The 22,081-nt window shown below is 40.3% G+C and overlaps 1 protein-coding gene across 3 annotated transcripts in view; it reads right to left on the reverse strand.

Moving 5' to 3' along the window:
* Positions 1 to 22,081, reverse strand: part of USP6NL (USP6 N-terminal like) — a 198,353-nt gene that overhangs the window by 20,014 nt on the left and 156,258 nt on the right. For all 3 annotated transcript variants that reach the window (XM_018057001.1, XM_018056999.1, XM_018057000.1), the window contains exons 6-8: positions 10,163 to 10,243; positions 4,175 to 4,282; positions 215 to 324 (exon numbers count right to left, since the gene is read on the reverse strand). In XM_018057001.1, the coding sequence (XP_017912490.1) occupies positions 215 to 324; positions 4,175 to 4,282; positions 10,163 to 10,243 (299 nt within the window). The remainder of the gene's footprint in view (positions 1 to 214; positions 325 to 4,174; positions 4,283 to 10,162; positions 10,244 to 22,081) is intronic.

Raw genomic sequence — 22,081 nt, forward strand, 5'->3', positions numbered from 1 at the left:
TAATATAGCACAGATATGTCAAAGATTAAAAATTTAAGCTAACTTATATCCTAAAGTTTACATGATATGGACCAAAGGATCTACCAAAATTTAAACCCTCAGAGGTGGAAGCAAAATCATCACCTATATAAGATATTCCAAACACTCACATTTCAAGTTGATAAAGACTATTTGTAAATGCTATTCATAGTTTATAGTATTAAACTTTACTTACTTCACACCATATCTGTCTCTGAACATGATATGGTCCCTAAATGTGCGGTTGACATCAAGGTCTATCTGTCTGATATCAGGCGAACAACCCCGTGCTCTGTGTTTTAATTTCTGGAGGAAAAAAGAGAAGAAAGCACATTTTAATGGAAATCAAATGTCAAAAAGTCTATGACAAACAGGAAAATAATTCTCATGAAAAAACTTTTTAGATTTAGGAAAGCCATTTCTATGGTTCAAAAATAAAAACAATATAACAAGATGCACAGTGAAGGGCCTCCCTCTGTCCACACACCACTGCCCTGCCTGGCCTCCTCCCCTCCCATCCTCTCAGGACAGCTAGATTTTCATTTGGATGGAAAATGTCTGGAGTTTGCGTTGCTAAGACTCTTCCCAGGCAAGCCAGGCAGTTCACGGCGATTCCTTTCTTCTTTCCAACAGAGCGTTCTGGTTTGCCTTGGGGCTTATCACTGCCCGGCCTCCCGGTTCTCAACGGGCTTGTTTTCTATGCAGTGTTGCTAATTCGACCCAGGTTCACTTCAGGCTGCTGTCAGCCTCTGGCACCTCCTGTTTTCTACTCCCCGCAGACCCGGCTCCTCGGGCCTTCAGACCAGCTGCTCAGTGGGGCTTCTCAGGGGTTCCCCTTCACAGACACCTGCTAGGCCTTGCTTTGCTTAGGTCTCCTGGCTCCCGCATCTCACATCTTTCTTGGTTTATTTCCTTGTTCTGAGGAGCTCGGCCTCCAGTAGATTTTGTGAAAAGACGTGTGGAAGATCAACTTTTTGATGCTCTGAGTGTCTGTTCAGCCTACCTTCTTTCTTAGCTCTTTGACTACTTTAGAATTCTAAGTGAGAAAATATTTTTGCTCAAAAGGCACCACCTTCACTGTCTGCTGGGTTCCAGTGTTGCCATTCTAATTCCTTCTTCTTTGTAAGAAAGGAACTTCTATCTCTAAGTTCTGAAACTTGCAATTTCTGTGTTTGGTCTGGATCTATTTTTAACCACAGGTTTGGGCATTTGATGGATCTTTTCAATCTTAAAAACTCATTGAGTTGAGTTTTGACTTCACAATCTATTTTCTGGGAAACTTCTTCACTTGTCATTTTCAAACCCTCCTCTAGAATTTTTCATTTCTATTATCATCTTTTATATTCATAGGCTCTGTTGTTCTCGAATGTTCCTCTTATAGCATCCTATACTTGTTTTATGGATGCAATATCTCTTTTTATCCCTCTGAAGACATCAGCAATAGCTCTTCTGTTTTTTTCTTGCTCTATGGTCTGTTTCTCATCAGTTGCTTTTTCCACTTGTTCCTATTTTCCATGCTAGCTCCTAGCTCCTCTCCTCACTGTCTGCTTGTATTTGAAAGAAGACACAAGAAAGCTGATGGAAAGTTATGGGTGCAGACGGGCTTCACAACTGTCCTCACTGGAGAGTGGTCCAGCTGCTTTCACTGGGCCTCCCCTGCAGTTAGGAGTTTGGGGGTTATTTTCTTGGGCTGGTCGGATTCCTAGGGAAACATGCTTCTGATCCCCCCTCAGGAGGACAAGTGCCCAACTGCTAATGTTCTGGGAGTCAAGTGGAGGGAAAGGCTGCTCTGCCCCAAGTTCAGGGCATCCATTCCCCCGCATTTTCCTCCATGTGTCTCTGCCCTCTCCAGCCCACTGGCCCTCCGTTTCTCATCCTCCTCTTCCCCAGAAAGGAAAGGCTTGACGAGACATGATAAAATATGCTTTAAAATACAATTTAGTTGAAAGGGAGAAAAACACCCAAACACATCTATAATATGAATTATTCTAGAGGACAAGAAAACTTAACACAAAAAAGACCTCATGACAGAAGCAAAGCCCAGTTAAACAGGTAAAAAAATAACAGAATAGAAAGATTACTTATGTCCCAGAAAGGTGACAAGCTAAGGGCAGAATACAGGAAATTAAGCATATTTATCTTAACAAAAGGAGGTAAGCAACTTCCCGCGTAATCTGAGACTGAGTCCATGAATGTCACAATAATAAAGAATAAATACTTACTTAAAAGAAATAGGATCCAATGAGCCTATAAACCTGAGGGCAGAAGTATAGTGGAAAGCACCTGGATGAAAAACTAGCCACCTCATTGTGGGTCTGGCCGACAACACTCTTCAGCCTTGCTAAGGCTTCAGGTGAGGTTGTTGACCACTGTGGCCAGACCCCTGCCATCTGTGACACAGATCACAAGACCCCAGAGAGACAGATAACAGTGAGATACAGTTAAAAGAATGGGAGAAACAGTAGGTAAGAGCACCGGCTCAGGAGCCACCATTATCACTGTTTGAGAAAAATCTTAGTAGATGAAGGAAAAGTAGTTTTATTCTCATTGAATTTCCATAACATCTTACAAAAAACCCAAACAAATTTTCCGGCCAAATCAATATCTAATCAACCATTTAAAATAATTTGAAACTCTAAAATCCCAAGACAGAAATTCATAATCTGTGGAGGGTCCAAACAATTAATTTAAAAAGTCTAATTTTTTTAAAAAGTAACTGCTTAAATTAACCAATATTTATAACTTTACATCTTGATGAAAAAATTTTTTAAATTTATATTTTATTGAAGGATATTGCTTTACAGAATTTTGCTGTTTTCTGTCAAACCTCAACATGAATCAGCCGTAAGTATACATATATGCCCTTTTGCCACTATTATTCAACATCATTCTGGATGTCCTAGCTACAGCAATCAGAGAAGAAAAAGAAAGAAAAGGAATCTAGATCAGAAAATAAGTAAAGCTCTCACTGTTTGCAGATGACATGATACGGTACATAGAAAACCCTAAAGATAGTATCAGAAAATTACTAGAGCTAATCAGTGAATATAGCAAAGTTGCAGGAATCAAGATCAATATACAGAAATCATTTGCATTTCTATATACTAACAACGAAAAATCAGAAACAGAAATTAAGGAATCAATCCCATTCACCACTGCAACAAAAAGAATATCTAGGGATAAACTTGCCTAAGGAGACAAAAGAACTGTACACAGAAAATTATAAGACACTAATGAAAGAAATCAGAAACAACATAAACAGATGGAGAGATATTCCATGTTCCTGGGTAGGAAGAATCAATACTGCGAAAATGACTATACTACCAAATGCAATCTACAGATTTAATGCAATCCCTATCAAATTACCAATGGTATTTTTCACAGAACTAGAACAAAAAAATTCACAATTCATATGGAAACACAAAAGACATCAAATAGCCAAAGCAGTCTTGAGAAAGAAGAATGGAGCTGGAGGACTCAACCTTCCTGACTTCAGATTACACCAGAAAGCTAGAGTCATCAAGACAGTATGGTACTGGCACAAAAACAGAAACATAGACCGATGGAACAAGATAGAAAGCCCAGAAATAAACCCATGCACCATGGGTACCTTATTTTTGATGAAATTTTACTTATACATAAACAGGAAGGTATCAAAAGAGCGTTCTGAAGTTCCTTTTCTAATTAATACTGGGTTTAAATTATAAGTTTTCTTCATTTCAGTTATTCTAACTTATTCTATTTATGTATACTTTCAGAGGAACATTTATTTTTAGATATACATTTCTTATTCCTTCCCAAGGTTAATATAAATTTTAGGTTTTAGAAAGGCTATAGCTGAGATGACAAGGAGGTAAATTTAATGCACTGGCCAATGTCCAAGTCTTGCTGATCACTTTTATTAACGAATAATAAAACCTAGAAACGCCGTAACAATCTTGGGAGAAAGAAGAAAACCGTCAGTCATACACACGCAGCTGCTGGATAAACTGAATTCTGCTAATATTTTCCTAAAACCTCTAAAAGTGACACTGTAAATCTACTACTAATATTGCATTGCAAATGAATAGCTGCAACCAGGTGTTAATTTTCCTTACGAATGTGCCCCAACCGTGACTGATGGTTTCAAAATGCCAGGCTGGCTCTCAGTACTCACACTATACAGGTCTCTGGTCTCTTCCTTCATTTTTGGGATCTCCAGGAGCAGTGCCCAGACTTCACCTCTGAGCTGGAGTGGGATTCCTTTGTAAATTCTCCTATGAAACTTATGGAAAGAAACATAAATTGAAAGTTACAAACACAAAGCTCAGACTAGTCCCTTAAATCATTTCTGTTACTCTTTTCAAAGGATTCCTGGTAACTGATAAAATTTAACTCTCTTGGATCCTTTCACCTCTCCTCTTTAGATCTGAACAGGGACATATACACAGAAAGGACAGAACAAACCAGTAAGAAGATGTCAAGTACGTCCATACATTAGCGTTTTCATTCACTGCAAAGGTGTGTCTTCGGACACACGGGAGCACAGTCGGCGCCTTCTGAAATTGTGAGCGTCTGACACGTTCCCCGCTGATGTGCCTACCTAGTTACACACCTCCCTTCTTTCTCTCATACATCTAGAAGGCTCAGAATAACAAAATGGTTCTCTTGTGTCACAGTGTCTTCATGGAGTCTCTCCAGAACCTTCTATCTCACAACTCATTGTGGCCCCCAGTCTTTATTCATCTCCCCCCTCCCCTGTCCCAACACACACACACTCCCTCTTTCCCTCTCTTCTCAACTCTGTGGAGAGTTCCTTCAGGAAAACTTTGGTTCTTTTCCTAATGACACTGATCCTATCTGACCAGACAAAAATAGTGATAAACTTCCATCAAGGAGCACCACTTCTGAATGAAACTATGTATAACTCTTTGGGTACTTGACACTGCTATCACTCTAAGAATCTTAAGACTCAGCATACCTCTCCAACTTCTTGTGATTCACCTTTTTCTTTAAAGCTAATCACATATTCAAAATAACATTTATTATGCTCACTACAAAGTTGTACATAAGGAAACTTTAAAACTTAAAAGGAAGTGATGAAACAAATCATGGCAGAAACTTCAGGAACAAGGTAAAAATAAGTACACAGTTACCATTACGAACAAAATAATATTTCGATAGCATGGCTGAGAAAATAAGATATTAGAACTAATAACCAAAATGCTGATGAGCTATGAACTAATAAGCAGAGCTTCAACTTCTACAATTACACTACTTAGATTTTTAAAAATGAAGCCTTTACTAAATCATGATGTAGCTTTAAGAAACTGTGAATTTAAATAATTAACACTGTAGAATGACTTTTCCTGTGAAACAGTGCATACTGTGAGGTTGACTCAATTAGATAATCACATACATAATTTCAGTTTTGTCCCTTCGGTATAAACAGAGTACGGTCTCAAATTTGAAATTTCGGCAGTGACTAGGAACACTGAAGCATTAAGTCAAGCGGTAGACGTAACTGGAAGAATATGTACAGAAAGGCTGTGTGTCAATTCCATTCTGCTTCAGCATTTCCCATGCGCTAAACACTTAGCACCATTAACTGCAAACTGAGTGTGTGTGGTTTTTTTTTAAGTGACTTTAAGATTTTCCAGAGAAAGTTTATCATCTATATTCATTTCAAATTTATAATAAACTTAACTTTTTAAAGGAATATAATCCACTAAAAGCGACTTCAAATTCTCTCCTGAATTTCCACAGTAAAGATGTTAAACTGTAAGCAATGATGGCAAGTAAAGAGATCACCTTTGATGGACATACTTGCTTGTCCATTAGACAGATGTTTTTCCATGAGTAAAATAAGAACCACATGCATTTCTTAGACTGCATCACTCACAAAGATTTTAGACATTACTTATTGCTTTTGTTCAATTCTGTATTCAACAATTATATATAAATTACTGACTCCAAATAGGCACAAGTCTCCCGAGTCTGGATCTGAGAGTTTTAAACCATCCATGAGGCCCTATGCTTCTTAACAAGCACATTCTATTTCCTTTTGGTCTTTAACTGATACACACCAAAAGGGACTTCTAAGCAAACAGACAATAAGCAAGCCCTGGCATCTGGACATACCATCTCTTGCTTATCGTTAAAAACAGCCTTGAGAAATTTATTTCTATACATCATGTCTCCATTTTCCTATCAGTTGAATCAAATGTTGGCTAATACAAGTCTGTCAGTTACCTGACCAACAAAGGTCCATTCAGTTATTTGACAAAACAAAACAAAACACCATACATATATATATATATATATATATATATATACACATACATACATACATACATACTGCTAAGTCACTTCAGTCGTGTCCAACTCTATGTGACCCCATAGACGGCAGCCCACCAGGCTCCCTCGTCCCTGGGATTCTCCAGGCAAGAACACTGGAGTGGATTGCCATTTCCTTCTCCAATACACACACACATATATATATCTCCATTGTAGGAACACTGTTATGACAGAGCCCAGACACAATAATATCACAACTAGTTAAATCAGAATGGTCTCTGCCAGCAGAGATAACTTCATCTTTTCATTTAATAGATTATATTTTAAAAATGCAGTGTGACTATACATAGGGGGCAGTCATTGTGAAAACACAGGCAACCTTAATGGCAATTTTTTTCATTAAAGCTTATATTCTAAAAATACAAATATTCTCTATCAGACCTATATATTTTTATTTCAAGATATTTTTAGATATTTCTTTGTACTACTACCACATAAGTAAGGATTCTGTTGAGAGAAAACACATACTTTCCTTTGGAAGAGAAGAAAAATATACACTATTTTTTAACTTCAATGTAATCTAAGACTGGGTACAAACTGAGAGCAGCAATTCTTTTAGAAGGTGCATTCTGCCTCATACCAGTTGGACCATATATATCATCAAATAATTCTAGCATTCATTATAGTTGTGAGAAAGTGCTTTAAAATGATGCATGAAAGAAAGCTCCATTAAAATCTCTCTCACTGAGAAGTACATTAGCAGAGCTGCTGTCAGGATAACAGCTGAGGAGAATGCTCATTTTAACAAAGGCTTACATACTTTCACAGACATATGTATACTAGAGAAGGACATAAAGTCATATAATTCTACAAGTATTTTATTGGACTGAAGCTGAGATTAAAGCGTAGGTACAATGCATCATGAGAGATTCTGTAATTAGTACTTGAAAGATCTTTCCACAAAGACATCAGGTGAAGGACTTGTCAGCTTTAGGTCAGTCTGAGAAGCAGAGTGTTAAACCAGAGCAGAGATCATGACCAATATTCTACTCGGAAAGGATTCTTCTTGAAACATAAAATTAGTAACCCAGAAATGAACTTACTCCTGATGAAAATAAAACAGTAACGGTCTAATGGAATTTAAATGGGGATATTTAGGATGCTCCAAAAGAAAAGTGATGTTATTCCTGGGAGATACCCCATGACAAAAAGATTTTCAAGGCTGTATAAATGTCACAGAATTTAATGTCCCTTTAAAAAATTTCTACCACATACTAAAGATGCTGAAAATCCTGTAGTAAAGAAATCTGCTTACCTTTGTTCAGTTTTAATTTTCCCAACATGACTTAACCGAAGAGCCTCTCTCTCATGAATAATAAGCAACACTTACTGACCACATATTAAGTGTCAGGTGCTTTGCATATTATCTTATTTAATCGTCAAAACAACTTGGTGAAGGAAGTATTGTGATTACCCTCATTTTACAGACAAGCAAACTAAGGCAGAAAAAAGGTTAAATACCTTCCCCCAAGTCACACAGCTAGTAACGTGGCAGAGCTGGGGTTTGAACCTGGGATAGTTTATTGTTTAATCAGTAGGCAACACTGCTTCCATGTAAAAATATCTGTTAGAACCCAAGGAACTGATGCTCCCTGGAATTCCTGTTGGCAAAGCTGACACACAACAATTTATATCTATGTAAATAGGAAAATGTACATATATTGCATAGAAAAAAAAATGTTAGGAAACAGACAAAAATCATAACAGTTAACTCAGTTTTGTTGTAGGATTATGGAAGATTTCTTTTTTCTCTTAAAAAAATGTTTTTTTAATTATCTAACCTCCCTTCAAAAAACTGGTAGTGAATGCTTACTACATGTGAGGTGCAATGCCTAATGGCTTACCTGCATAAAATCATGAAATCTTCATCTCTTTGAAATGGGTATTATTATCTCCATTTCAAAGATGAGGAAACAGAGGCTTAGTTGTCAGCAGTTCTCAAGGCATGGGCCATGCAAACTGTTTTCTTAATGATACTAAAACATTACTGGCCTCTTTCCCTGCGCTGACTTTGGCACTGGGCGCAGAAGAACCTTAGTTCATGGCCCCTCATCAAAGCTGAAGCTCCTGGCACCTCGCCACAAGCCAAGGCAGGAGAAGCTCTGTGCGGGCACTCACTGTGTTCTTTGATTACAGCTTAAAACAGGGGTCAGTGCACTTCAATGCCCTTGATGAAGCAGTGGAAACTATTGATTTCACTCAATCTCAATCCTGAAGACACATCTTATTAATATCCTGGGTCATGAGGTAGGACACACAGAGCACAGTGCCAGCCTCAAGTAAGAGCATTTATGAAACTGAACTGCAATCTGAACCAACTGCTTTTGACAAGGACACTAATCTGAAAAAATGACTGACTAACAAACCATGGTTTGTTAGACTTGGATGTTTAGCAGACAGTTGCTCAAAAATAAATGAAGTAAAATATATAAAGGAAGTAAGCCTGTTACTTGAAGGAAAATTTGTTGTCATTGTTTAGTCTCTAAGTCATGTCCAACTTGTTTGTGACCCCATGGACTGTAGCCCACCAGGCTCCTCTTTCCAAGGGATCTCCCAGGCAAGAATATTGGAGTGGGTTACCACTTCCTTCTCCAAGGGATTTTCCCAATCCAGGGAACAAACTCAAGTCTCTGGCATTGGCAGGCAGATTCTTTACCACTGAACCACCTGGGAAGCCCTTAAGGAAAATACCTAACAGTATTTTTGCCACTGATAACTTTTGCCCTTTCAAGCAAAAGTTAGAATTTTGGAAAACTTCAACTACTAGGAACTTCACAGCTTAACAATATTGAAAAACTTTTCTGATGAGATTAGTAGGAATATTAATAGATGTATGCATTAAAAAAAAACAAACCTGATTTAGAACAACCTATACTCAATGCCGAGCAAAATGATTTAGGAGGGAGATCGGCTAGATGCTTTAGGACAGGACATGCTCCTGTTCACAAACACTTTTCGAAACAAAACTTCTCTCCTTCTGAGCAGGAAGACAGATGGATACCAAACCTAGAGTGACTGCAATAATCCTGACCCCAAAGGGAAGCCACGTTCAGCAGGCTGACATCACAGCAGGCAGAAGGAGATGGAAAGAAACGAAATCACAAGCAGCAATGTTAACTAAGCAGCCGAATTCTGTCACCCCTGAAAGCCTGCCAACCTCTGGGCTGCCCACCATGTCCTCTCAATTCCTGCAACCAGTCTAAACTGGGTATTCTGTGACAGCACAGAGAGTCCTAATTCAAGGCATTCCACTCAGGAGCTTTCCAGATAACTCAGCTGGTAAAAAATCCGCTTACAATGCAGGAGACCCTGGTTTGATTCTTGGGTTGGGAAGATCCTTTGTGAGAATAGATAGGATACCTACTCTGGTATTCTTGGGCTTCCCTGTGGTTCAGCTGGTAAAGAATTCGCCTGCAATGCAGGAGACCTGGCTTTGATCCCTGGATTGAGAAGATCCCCTGGGGAAGGGAGAGGCTACCCACTCCAGTATTCTTGGGCTTCCCTTGTGGTTCAGCTGGTAAAGAATCCGCCTGCGATGTGGGAGACCTGGGTTCAGTCCCTGGGTTGGGAAGATACCCTAGAGAAGGGAAAGGCTACCTGCTCCAGTATTCTGGCCTGGAGATTTCCAGGGACTGTATAGTCCATGGGATTGCAAAGAGTTGGACACAACTGAGTGACTTTGACTTCATTCATGCAATTAAATTAAAATTAAAAAAATTTTTTAAGAATATGCATGTAATATTCTTATCATGAGAGAGGAAATTTTACTAGGAAAATCCACTTCATAAGGAAGTAATATTTTAATTACCTTTTCAGTGTTCTTGTATTTTTCCCATCCTTTTAGCATTTTCAACCATTTAGTAGTTCTTTCAATTTCCAGGTGCTTTTGCTAAAAATAAAATTGAAATTCATTGTTATTGTTTGTTTCAGACTTCTTTTACTTACAAATTACCAAAAAATTTCAAGGAAAATGCTGCTGAAAAAGCTACAAAAAAAGTTATGCAACATTGGACAGCAAGTATCTTAACTTTTTAAAAAATAGTTGGACACTTGATTACTGCTGTATCAATAGTACTCTCGGAATTCCAGGGACGGCAGAGCCTGATGGGCTGCCGTCTATGGGGTCACACAGAGTAGGACACACCTAAAGTGACTTAGCAGCAGCAGCAGCTTAAGTTAAAACACACAGGAGAGAAAGGTAAAGAGAAAGGAGTCACTCAGATTTTCTAACATTTCAAATTAATCTAACTCTGCGTATTATCCCTGGAGAAGGGTATGGCAACCCACTCCAGTATTCTTGCCTGGAGAATCCCTGTGGACAGAGGAGCCTGGCGGGCTACATACAGTCCATGGGGTCGCAAAGAATTGGACATGACTTGGTGACTAAGCACTTGGTATTTTACAAAGTTAAGCCAAAAGGAAATTTTAAAATATTTTGAAATATCTTTAACACAACTTCAAAATTCCATCCTCTTCTTTAACATTTTACTGAATTGTGGCATTTTAATTCTTTCAGTGACAAAGGTGGTTTTTGTAAAGGAGAACTGGATATTATTGGGAGATCATTACATAACTAGCATTATGCTAGTGAAAACTGTACAAAGTAACTGTTGCTGCCCTTGGGAAAGTTCACCATCTGCTCAAGGGCGCCTGACACGGAACACCCAGTGCTGGGCCTACAGGCAGAGAGGGCGACTCAAATCCTGTGGAGGGAGCAATGCCACCCACCCAGGACGGCAAAGAAGGTGCGCCTGAGTGCAGAGCTGGAAGACTGTTAGGGTTTTTATCAAGTGCAAAATTCCGAGAAGCGCGGACAGATACACTTCTCAGACAATGTGGCACCACAGGGGCTAAAAAAGGACGCTTCCCCGAGCTGAGGCTGAACACATAGTCGGAGGTCTCGACTGTCACTAAATTAAGATTCTGGGCAAAGCTGGGAACGGGGTGGAGGGCGATAAGGGAAGGGGGGAGATGGCAGAGAAAAAGCTTCTCCCTCACTCTGGATTCCAGGAGAAGGGATTTTTTCCTAAGTCCTCCAGCCTGCCCTCCAATCTCTTATTAACTCTCATGGTGGTAGAGTGACTTACCTGATTGGTACATTCAGAAAAAGACCTGAGTGTACAGCCCATCAGAAAGCACATGTGGGTGGGCCGCGACCCGGGAAGCGAGTCTCTCTCCAGGCGGCCACCCGCTGCTGTGCACCTGACCTCCTTCCCCCAGCGATACCTCCCTCCACGAAGGCCAAGGTGCCTGTGGCCTCTCACGGCCTGGAAAAGAGCTGCAGGGCCCATACCTAGTGATCACGCTTTTGTGAGAACAAAACAACAGAATTCCTAGGAGCAAGTGAGCTGCTGCGGTTTTGTTAATTCTCCTCAATGGCAGCATGTTCTTCCCTGAAGGCCTCTGTAAGTGTATTAAGCGCATCTAAAGAGTGAAGGAAACAAAGGACCACACGGGAAAGAACAGTTCTGAAGGGACGTTTTATGCTCAAAACTGTATGCTCATGACACCCCTATGAGGCAGGCATAGCTCTCCTCACTTCACAAATAAGGAGACAGAGGCCCACAGGAGCCAACCGACTTCTCCACGTTCCCCTCCGGTCAGGTCAAAGCCAGGCTGTCTGGCCCCAGGACCTGTGCGCTGGGCCGCCCTGTCCTAGGCCCTTGCCTCCACCTGGCTCTCCTTGCGGGAATCTCTGCTCTTGGACAAATCCAGCCCCAAACAGGCAGATGGCACAGGCCCACCATCAACATTTTTAGATGCAAAAGAAGCATAAAATCCCAAAGAAATCCTGAATTTGAAAAGATTCTCACCAATCAGAATCGGTTCGGTTCAGTCGCGTCCGACTCTTTGCGACCCCATGAATCGCAGCACACCAGGCCTCCCTGTCCATCACCAATCAGAATACTTTGACGCAATTTTTTTTTTTGCGGGGGGGTGGGGGGGAGGATTATATCCTTAAAACTTTTTAATTACTTCTTTGCTCTTCTAAAAATTTTGATGGATTTTTCATAACCAAAGATGATCACTTGTGAGCAAAAGATACTCTGCTATGCTTCTCATTTTTCAAAAGATTAAGCATATTCTTCATTATATTATTAGTAATAAAATGCTACAGATGGTTCCAGAAATATGTTTAATTTTAAACCTCAGCAGGGCACTGAAATCTAATTAATGTTTCTGCTGAATGTGACTTCAGAGAAGGCCAACTGTGAAAAATTAAGACGGATCTAAGGAGCTATTCAGTCACTTTACTGTTCTGCACTTCCTCCTCCGACTTCCTCAAAGCTCAGTCCCTTTCTCCACCAACAGGAAAGCACCAAATAATTCAAGCCAAGCCAAGAGCATGGTAACATATCCTTTGCCAGGAAAAGCCCTGCTGAGGTCTAGCAGGCCTCCTGCTATCTTTCCTTTTTATGACTATTAAATTGTCAGTAACTCTCTTTAAGAAACAGCTATCCTTTTTTTAAAAAGGCACATTTTTGTATTCTAACACTCATATATACAGAGAGATTATTTTAAATGCTTCACATTCTTACATGCAAACATAAAACACATATGCACAATTTTAAGAACTATTAAGTATGCTTTTCTTTCCCCTACAGCAAAAAAAAGGAAAAATTTTGGGTAAAGCTCCCAGGCTGTAAGGTTTTAAAATTATACACCAGTATAAAATTATACATTGGTATTCCATCGGGCTTAAGTGTTAACTCTGTAACACTGTCAGATCAACTATACCAGATTTGAATGCACTCATGAATCTGTAATAAGCGGATAAAATATACTTTATCAGCAAAGATGCTACAGCTTATCAACTCCAGAATCTATTCTGAAAATACACGTGACAAGTATGAACTTAAATGCTCTAGAAAAGCAGGCTTGCCACGGACTCACTGACACCAAGACACCAGAACAAGAGCAGCAAGGGAGAACCGCACCTAGAAGTTCAGCAGCCAGGTCAAACTCCACGCACCCGAAAGGACTCCCTAACCACAGTGCTACCACCCTTCCCTCCCTGCTGTAGACTGACAGTGCCACCAGCCACTGAGGCAATCAGCCTACAAGCTTAGCTCTGCAGTCTCCATCTACCTTCCTGCTAGACCCAAACCGCACTCACCGGCCCCGCCCGTATCTCCTGCTTCCATCACTTCCTCTGCCTGTCCCGGGGCGGGACTGGGGCAGTGCTCATCCCTAGACAAGGGCCCAGACAAGGGCAAGAGCGCACAGGCAGCCCGGAGTGGCTGCAAGCCAGCCTCCACACTGCTGTGACCTTTCATGTGAGCCCCAGTTTAAAAAATCCTTCAAGGGCTACCCATTATCTACAAATGAAGTTCAACTGTCTACACAGATGGCTCTAACACAGGATGACACAAACTCACCTTCTAGTTTTCTGCTGCTTTGATGACCTGGTCATCTTGAACTATCTGTCATTCCCAACACACAATGTATTTTCATGCCTGTTAGGAATCTGTACAAAACTGCTAGTAAATAGCTCTGTTGACTTTATACATCGACATCTTACTTTCTCTAATTTTTACTGAAACATTTCAAACCTGCAGAAAGTTGGAAGACCAATGCACCATATACTTATATATGCTTCAGCAAAATCCATCAATTACTAACATTTTGCCAGATTTAATCTATTTATATTGGGGTGCTTTTTTATTGGGGGGCTGATCTATTAGAAAATCACAGACATCATGAACACTCCAAATATTTACCTAAGAATAAGACACATTATCCTACATAATCATAGCACCACTTATCAGACTCCTTCAAGAAATTTAAAATTGGTTCATTATTTCATAATAAACCATCCATATACCAAACTCCCCACTAGTCTCAAAAATGTCTGTAAAGCTGTTTTTTCTTAGGTGGGGTGGAGAGAAGACATCTCTTTAGTTCCCTTCACTCTAGAACAGTCTCCTGGCCTTTGTCTTTCATGATGTTGATTTTTGAAGGGTCTAGTCTGCACTATCTGACTTTGTCTGATCGTTTCCCTGAGATTTTGGTGGGAATACTACATAACAGATTTTGTGTCCTTACGGCACCCACTGACAGCTCGTGCTGATCTGCACCATTATCTGTGATGTAACTGCTGATGCCTTGGTTAAGTGGTATTTGCCCAACTTCTCTGTTAACAGAGACACTCCCTTTTGTAACTAACATGTAATCTGGGTGGTACACTTTAAGATACTGTGGACATCCTGCTCCTTAACAACTCTACTCAGTGGTCTTCTCATCCTCTATAATTTCTGCCTGAATCAATTCTGATGGTGGTAAAATGGTTTTTTACGTTTTTCATGTGTGTGTGGTAAATTTTTTTTTAACCATTTTTGTGGGGTTTTTTTCCCCCTCTCATTCTTTCTATATTACTGATATTTTTCTATTAGAACGTTTTCCCTCCTGAGTCCCACCCAATTTTTAATATCACTATGGAGTAAAGATAGTCTAGTCAAGGCTATGGATTTTCCAGAAGTCATATATGGCTGTGAGAGTTGGACCATAAAGAAAGCTGAGTGCCACAGAATCGATGCTTTTGAACTGTGGTATTGAAGAAGACTCTTAAGAGTCCCTTGGACTGCAAGGAGATCCAACCACTCCATCCTAAAGGAAATAAATCAGTCCTGAATATTCATTGGAAGGACTGATGTTGAAGCTGAAATTCCAGTACTTTGGCCAACTGATGTGAAGAACTGACTCATCTGAAAAGACCCTGACGCTGGGAAAGATTGAAGGCAGGAAGAGAAGGGGACAACAGAGGATGAGATGGTTGGATGGCATCACTGACTCAATGGACAGAAGTTTGAGTAAACTCTGGGGGTTGGTGATGGACAGGGAGGCCTGGTGTGCTGCAGTCCATGGGGTCACAAAGAGTCAGACACGACTAAGCAACTGAACTGAACTGATGGTATAAAGAACTATTTTATTCATTCATTGTGTTATAACCCATTATTATCATCATTATTCCTTTTGAGGCTCAAGTCGTCCCAAATTTGGTTGGACTCCCTCTTACCTGGTTGTAGATTTCCCCTCTTCAAGTGGATCCTTTAGACATGCCCAATCTGGCACAAATTAATTCAGGTTCACTTTATACTTTTTCTATCCTAGACCTAGATCATCCATTTCTTTAAAGAAACAGGGGTACTTTTTCAGGGGGAATGGCTACTAGATGTGCTCATCATTGCAGTTTTTAAAATCACACAGGAGACCCCAGCACAAGAAAATTCTACTCCCCTGAGAATGTCAGGACAACATATTATCAAAAGGAAAAACTTCCATTTGAAGCTTGCAGTTTAATACCTGATTATCTTAAACTGGCATCCCCTCTGAATCAAGACTGGCCCCTCACATTGGGGCAAGCAGAGTTTAAGGATTAAAAATGGGACCAATATCTTCTTTGTTGCCTCAGTCTCTAGTGATCTGAGACTATACTTTAAGCCCATGCAGGACCAGCTGAATAGGAAGTACTTAACAACTGCTGCCAGAGAAGGCAGTGGCACCCCACTCCAGTACTCTTGCCTGGAAAATCCCATGGATGGAAGAGCCTGGTGGGCTGCAGTCCAGGGGGTCACTAAGAGTCAGACATGACTGAGCGACTTCCCTTTCACTTTTCACTTTCATGCATTGGAGAGGGAAATGGCAACCCACTCCAGTGTTCTTGCCTGGAGAATCCCAGGGATGGGGGAGCCTGGTGGGCTGCCATCTATGGGGTCACAGAGTTGGACACGACTGAAGTGACTCAGCAGCAGCAGCAACAACTGCTGTGTCACCCACCCAGTATGCAGTAACCCTGTATTGGGTCCAACACTCCTCCTAACATGATCAATAACCTAGACAGTAAAGGCTAACCACATACACGATACATGGATGAATATTAAACAGTCTTCTCTTCTACAATAAGAAATCTTAGAACTTTAATTAAGTTCAAGTCTTCCAATGTTTTTTGAATATTAGGATATGTGACTGAAGACAGTTGGGCCACGCCACACACTCCTTGACCTCACCAGCAGAGGTCAGGAGAGGATAAGGAGTGCAAGAGGTAGACACGTATTTTGACAGAAGAATGACATTGAAAAGTCATGTATTTTGAGTAAGATTTCACAGCACATAAAATTAAGATATAATTTTAAAAATCTGAATAGGCTCCAATGTTCCATTAAGCTATGCAAAATATCACACTGCAAAAATGAATAGCTGAATCCAGGAAAATTCATAGTTTTACATATACTTTCCTCCTTATTAAAAGCATCAATAAGCTCAAAGAAACAATATAATCCATTATTAATACTGTTCTCTGCAGAGCAAATATAATAAGTGTGTTTGTTTATTTGTTAATGTGTCTGTTTGGGGGAATCCAAAGCACTCTGCAAATACCAACACCAATCCTCTTATGAAGGCCTGATTTCTACTACCCCTATTTTCAACAGAGAATTGCCTATGTTAAAACAAAACCAAACACCCACCACCACAAAGCTGGAACTAAAGCCCTGAGACTTGAGTTCACTATGCATCAGTGTACAAGTCTTTTCAAATGGCAAGCAGGAAGTTCACACTGCAGGTGGATGCTCTGTGAAGACTAATAAACACTTGCAGCTTCCACAAGGCTATCATTTCCACTGGTTTATTCAATGCAGCAATATATGCAGAAATTTTTATGAGTCTCCTAGAAATGGCAGACCTGGAACATTTGGGCTAGGCAGTCACTGAAGAACACATGCACTAAGATGAAACCAGAAAAATTGGGGGAAATCCGGATAAACTAAAAAGTTTCCAGCCTCAGACTGCTTTTCATGTGTCTAGAGTTCTCATCCCACTTTGAAGAAACCAAAGCTGTGAAAGGCAGGTCACACACAATGTGAGCTCAGTTTATGGATGAGGGTAGAACAGAATCTCAGTCAGCAGCCTCAGAACTCCCTCTCCCAGAGACAGATTGACAGGGAATATAAAACTGTCTTGTGTTAAACTGTTAAGGTATGCATGTCATTGCTTAGTGGTTTCCTAGTATATTAAACTCTTTGAACATCCATTAATTGTAACTTGAATTCCATTGGGTAAAGAGGTCTTTTAGGTACAGGCAAATCTCTTTAAAAAAATTTAAGAACAAACAACCTCCCTCAAACATGTATCCTCTACAACGTTTTGTCTCTTATTTCTTTAGTTCACTGTCACATTTTTTGAATCATCTATACTTCTGATTCCCATATGTCTGAATTTTTTGGACCAGGAAATCATTTTGAAAGGGGAAGAGAGGAGGCTCTGGAGAGAAAAGTCAGTATTGTAATGGGTCGCCAGATTTTTATTCTCCCAAATACGGACATATTTTGTTGAAAGACACGTTCCAACTCTTTTCTAATTTTTCAAATAAAGCACGCTGTCACATTGGAAAGGACAAGCTCCACCAGCCTTTAACTCCGTGTTTCATGACAGGACACATCCTTATGTTCAGCCGGTCATTCACTCAGCTGCCATTTATTGAGCACACGCTACGTGCCCTGCTCTGGGTTCTGTGGCTGCAACAGTGAACAGAGCAGAGGAAACCCCCTTCAGAGAGGTTACATCCCAGTGTGGAAACAGACTAAGTACAGATGTAAGTGAAATGTTGAGTGACTTGGACAGCGTTAGTGCTAAGAGAGAAGTAAAGGTGGAGCGGGTGGCTGGCTTGCGTGGGGGAGGGGCCCCCAGTCTTGTAGTTCTCGGGGGTTGGGGGGCTGTCGAGGGACCTGCCAGGCAAGTCAGGGGGCACTGAGGAGGCCTGCAGGAGAGCAGGAGACAGGAGGAGGGGGGAGACAGAAACCAGGCGCGAAGCTCTGAGGCTGTTCTGACGACCTGCCCTTTTACTGTGGATAAGATGGGGGTCGGCATTACGTTCCCCTCAGAACTGACATGATCCCGCCTACTCTTCCAGTGAGCAGACAGCCTGTGGGGAGGAGGGGCGGCGCACTGGCAGAAGCAGGGAGCTGGAAGCTCTGAAGAGGCTCCAGTGAACCAGGTGGCACAAGAGGAGATGCTGAGAAGGCGCCAGACTGAATTCACGGCGAGCCTGAGCTAACAGAGGAGGCGTGGGGTGAAAGAGGACATCAAAGACAACTCGGGAGATTTTAGACAGCAAATTGGATGGGTGGAGCTGCCACTGGCTGAGACAGGAAGCTTGCTCACAGATGTACTTGAGGAGAGAGAGGTTCCAGGCCTGAGCCCCGGGGCATAGTAGAAAGAATAAAGATGAAGATGAGAAGGAACAAGCAGAGGAAACCAAGAAAGAGCGGCCAGTGAGGAAAGAAGAAGGGATTCTGAAGGACAAGACAATACAAGCTTACCTCAAGAAACAAGAGAAAAATCAGATAAATAACCTAACTTTACACCTAAAGCAACTAGAAAAAGAAGAAATGAAGAACCCCAGGGTTAGTAGAAGAAAAGAAATCATAAAAATTAGGGCAGGAGTAAATGAAAAAGAAACAAAGGAGACTATAGTAAAAATCAACAACGCTAAAAGCTGGTTCTTTGAGAAAATAAATAAAATAGAAAAACCATTATCCAGACTCATCAACCAAAAAAGGGAGAAGAATCAAATCAACAAAATTAGAAATGAAAATGGAGAAATCACAACAGACAACACAGAAATACAAAGAATCACCAGAGACTACTATCAGCAACCATATGACAATAAAGTGGACAACCTGGAAGAAATGGATGAATTCTTAGAAAAGTATAACTTTCCAAAACTGAACCACAAAGAAATAGAAAATCTTAACAGACCCCTCACAAGCATGGAAATCGAAACTGTAATCAAAAATCTTCCAACAAACAAAAGCCCAGGACCAGATGGCTTCACAGCTGAATTCTACCAAAAATTTAGGGAAGAGTTAACACCTATCCTACTCAAACTCTTCCAGAAAATTGGAGAGGAAGGTAAACTTCCAAACTCAATCTGTGAGGCCACCACCACCCTAATACCAAAACCAGACAAAGATACCACAAAAAAAGAAAACTACAGGCCAATATCACTGATGAACATAGACGCAAAAATCCTCAACAAAATTCTAATAAACAGAATCCAACAACATATTAAAAAGATCATACATCATGACCAAGTGGGCTTTATCCCAGGGATTCAAGGATTCTTCAATACTTGCAAATCAATCAATGTAATAAACCATATGATTATCTCAATAGATGCAGAGAAAGCCTTTGACAAAATTCAACATCCATTTATGATAGAAACCCTCCAAAAAGCAGGCATAGAAGGAATATACCTCAACACAATAAAAGCCATAAAAGATAAACCCACAGCAAACATTATCCTCAATGGCAAAAAATTGAAAGCATTTCCCTTAAAGTTAGGAACAAGACAAGGGTGCCCACTCTCACCACTACTATTCAACCTAGTTTTGGAAGTTTTAGCCACAGCAATCAGAGCAGAAAAAGAAAGAAAAGGAATCCAGATTGAAAAAGAAGTAAAACTCTCACTGCAGGTGACATGATCCTCTACACAGAAAACCCTACAGACACCACCAGAAAATTACTAAAGCTAATCAATGAATATAGTAAAGTTGCAGGATATAAAATTAACACATAGAAATCCCTTGCATTCCTATAAACTAACAATAAGAAAACAGAGAAATTAAGGAAACAATTCCATTCACCACTGCAATAAAAAGACTAAAATACTTAGGAATAAATCTACTTAAAGAAACAAAAGACCTATACATAGAAAACTATAAAACACTGATGAAACAAATCAAAGATGACAGAAATAGATGGAGAAATATACCATGTTCATGGATCGGAAAAATCAATATAATGAAAATGAGTATACTACTCAAAGCAATCTATAGATTCAATGCAATCCCTATCAAGCTACCAATGGTATTTTTCACAGAAACAGAACAAATAATTTCATAATTTGTATGGAAATACAAAAAACCTCAAATAGCCAAAGCAATCTTGAGAAAGAAGAATGGAACCAGAGGAATCAACCTGCCTGACTTTACACTACAAAGCTACAGTCATCAAGACAGTATCGTACTGATACAACAACAGAAAACCCAGAGATAAACCCATGCACCTATGGACACCTTATCTTTGACAAAGGAGGCAAGACTATACAATGGAGAAAAGACAATCTCTTTAACAAGTGGTGCTGGGAAAACTGGTCAACCACCTGTAAAAGAATGAAACTAGAACACTTTCTAACACCACAAAAATAAACTCAAAATGGATTAAAGATCTAAACGTAAGACCAGAAACTATAAAACTCCTAGAGGAAAACACAAGCAAAACATTCTCTAACATAAATCACAGCAGGGTCTATACCCACCTCCCAGAGTAATAGAAATAAAAGCAAAACTACACAAATGGGACCTAATTAAACTTAAAAAACTTTTGCACAATGAAGGAAACTATAAGCAAGATTAAAAGACAGCCTTCTGAATGGAAGAAATATGAGCAAATGAAGCAACTGACAAAGAATCTCAAAAATATACAAGCAGCTCATGCAGCTCAATACCAGAAAAATAAACAACCCAATCAAAAAACGGGCCAAAGAACTAAACAGACATTTCTCCAAAGACGACATACAGATGGCTAACAAACACATGAAAAGATGCTCAACATCATGATCAGAGAATGCAAATCAAAACCACAATGAGGTACCATCTCACACTGGTCAGAATGGCTGCTATCAAAAAGTCTACAAACAATAAATGCTGGAGAGGGTGTGGAGATAAGGGAACCCTCTTACACTGTTGGTGGGAATGCAAACTAGTACAGCCACTATGGAGAACAGTGTGGAGATTCCTTAAAAAGCTGGAAATAAAACTGCCATACGATCCAGCAATCCCACTGCTGGGCATACACACCAAGGAAACCAGAATTGAAAGAGACATGTGTACCCCAATGTTCATCGCAGCACTGTTTACTATAGCTAGGACATGGAAGCAACCTAGATGTCCACTGGCAGACAAATGGATAAGAAAGCTGTGGTACATATACACAATGGAATATTACTCAGCTATAAAAAGAACACATTTGAATCAGTTCTAATGAGGTGGATGAAACTGGAGCCTATTATACAGAGTGAAGTAAGTCAGAAAGAAAAACACCAATACAGTATATTAACACATATATACGGAATTTAGAAAGATGGTAACAATGACCCTATCTGCGAGACAGCAAAAGAGACACAGATGTAAAGAACAGACTTTTGGACTCTGTGGGAGAAGGTGAGGGTGGGATGATTTGAGAGAATAGCATTGAAACATGTATATTACCGTATGAGAAACAGATCACCAGTCCATGTTCAATGCATGAAACAGGGCACTCAACACTAGTTGTCCTGGTACACTAGGACAACCCTGAAAGAGGGGATGGGGGGAAAGGTGGGAGCGGGGTTCAAGATGGGGGACACATGTAAACCCATGGCTGATTCATGTCTATGTATGGCAAAAACCACTACAATACTGTAATTAGCCACCAATTAAAATAAATAAATTAATAATAATAATAAAAAAAGAAAGAGTGAGAGGTCAACCAACCACATCACGGTGTGGGAGGGAGCTGGGAACTGATGACCTGGGGCGACAGTACAGGGATGAGAAATGAGAAGCACAAGCAAGCACATCAGCCAAGCAAGGCTGGAGGAGGAGGCACTGGGGGCTTGAGAGGGAAGAGGAAAGAGCACTAGCTAAACTGGGAGCAGAAATTCACCAGGAAGGCATGGCATGGAGTC

The sequence above is a fragment of the Capra hircus genome, chromosome 13, assembly GCF_001704415.2.
Source record: "Capra hircus breed San Clemente chromosome 13, ASM170441v1, whole genome shotgun sequence".
NCBI classification, from domain to species: Eukaryota; Metazoa; Chordata; class Mammalia; order Artiodactyla; family Bovidae; genus Capra; species Capra hircus.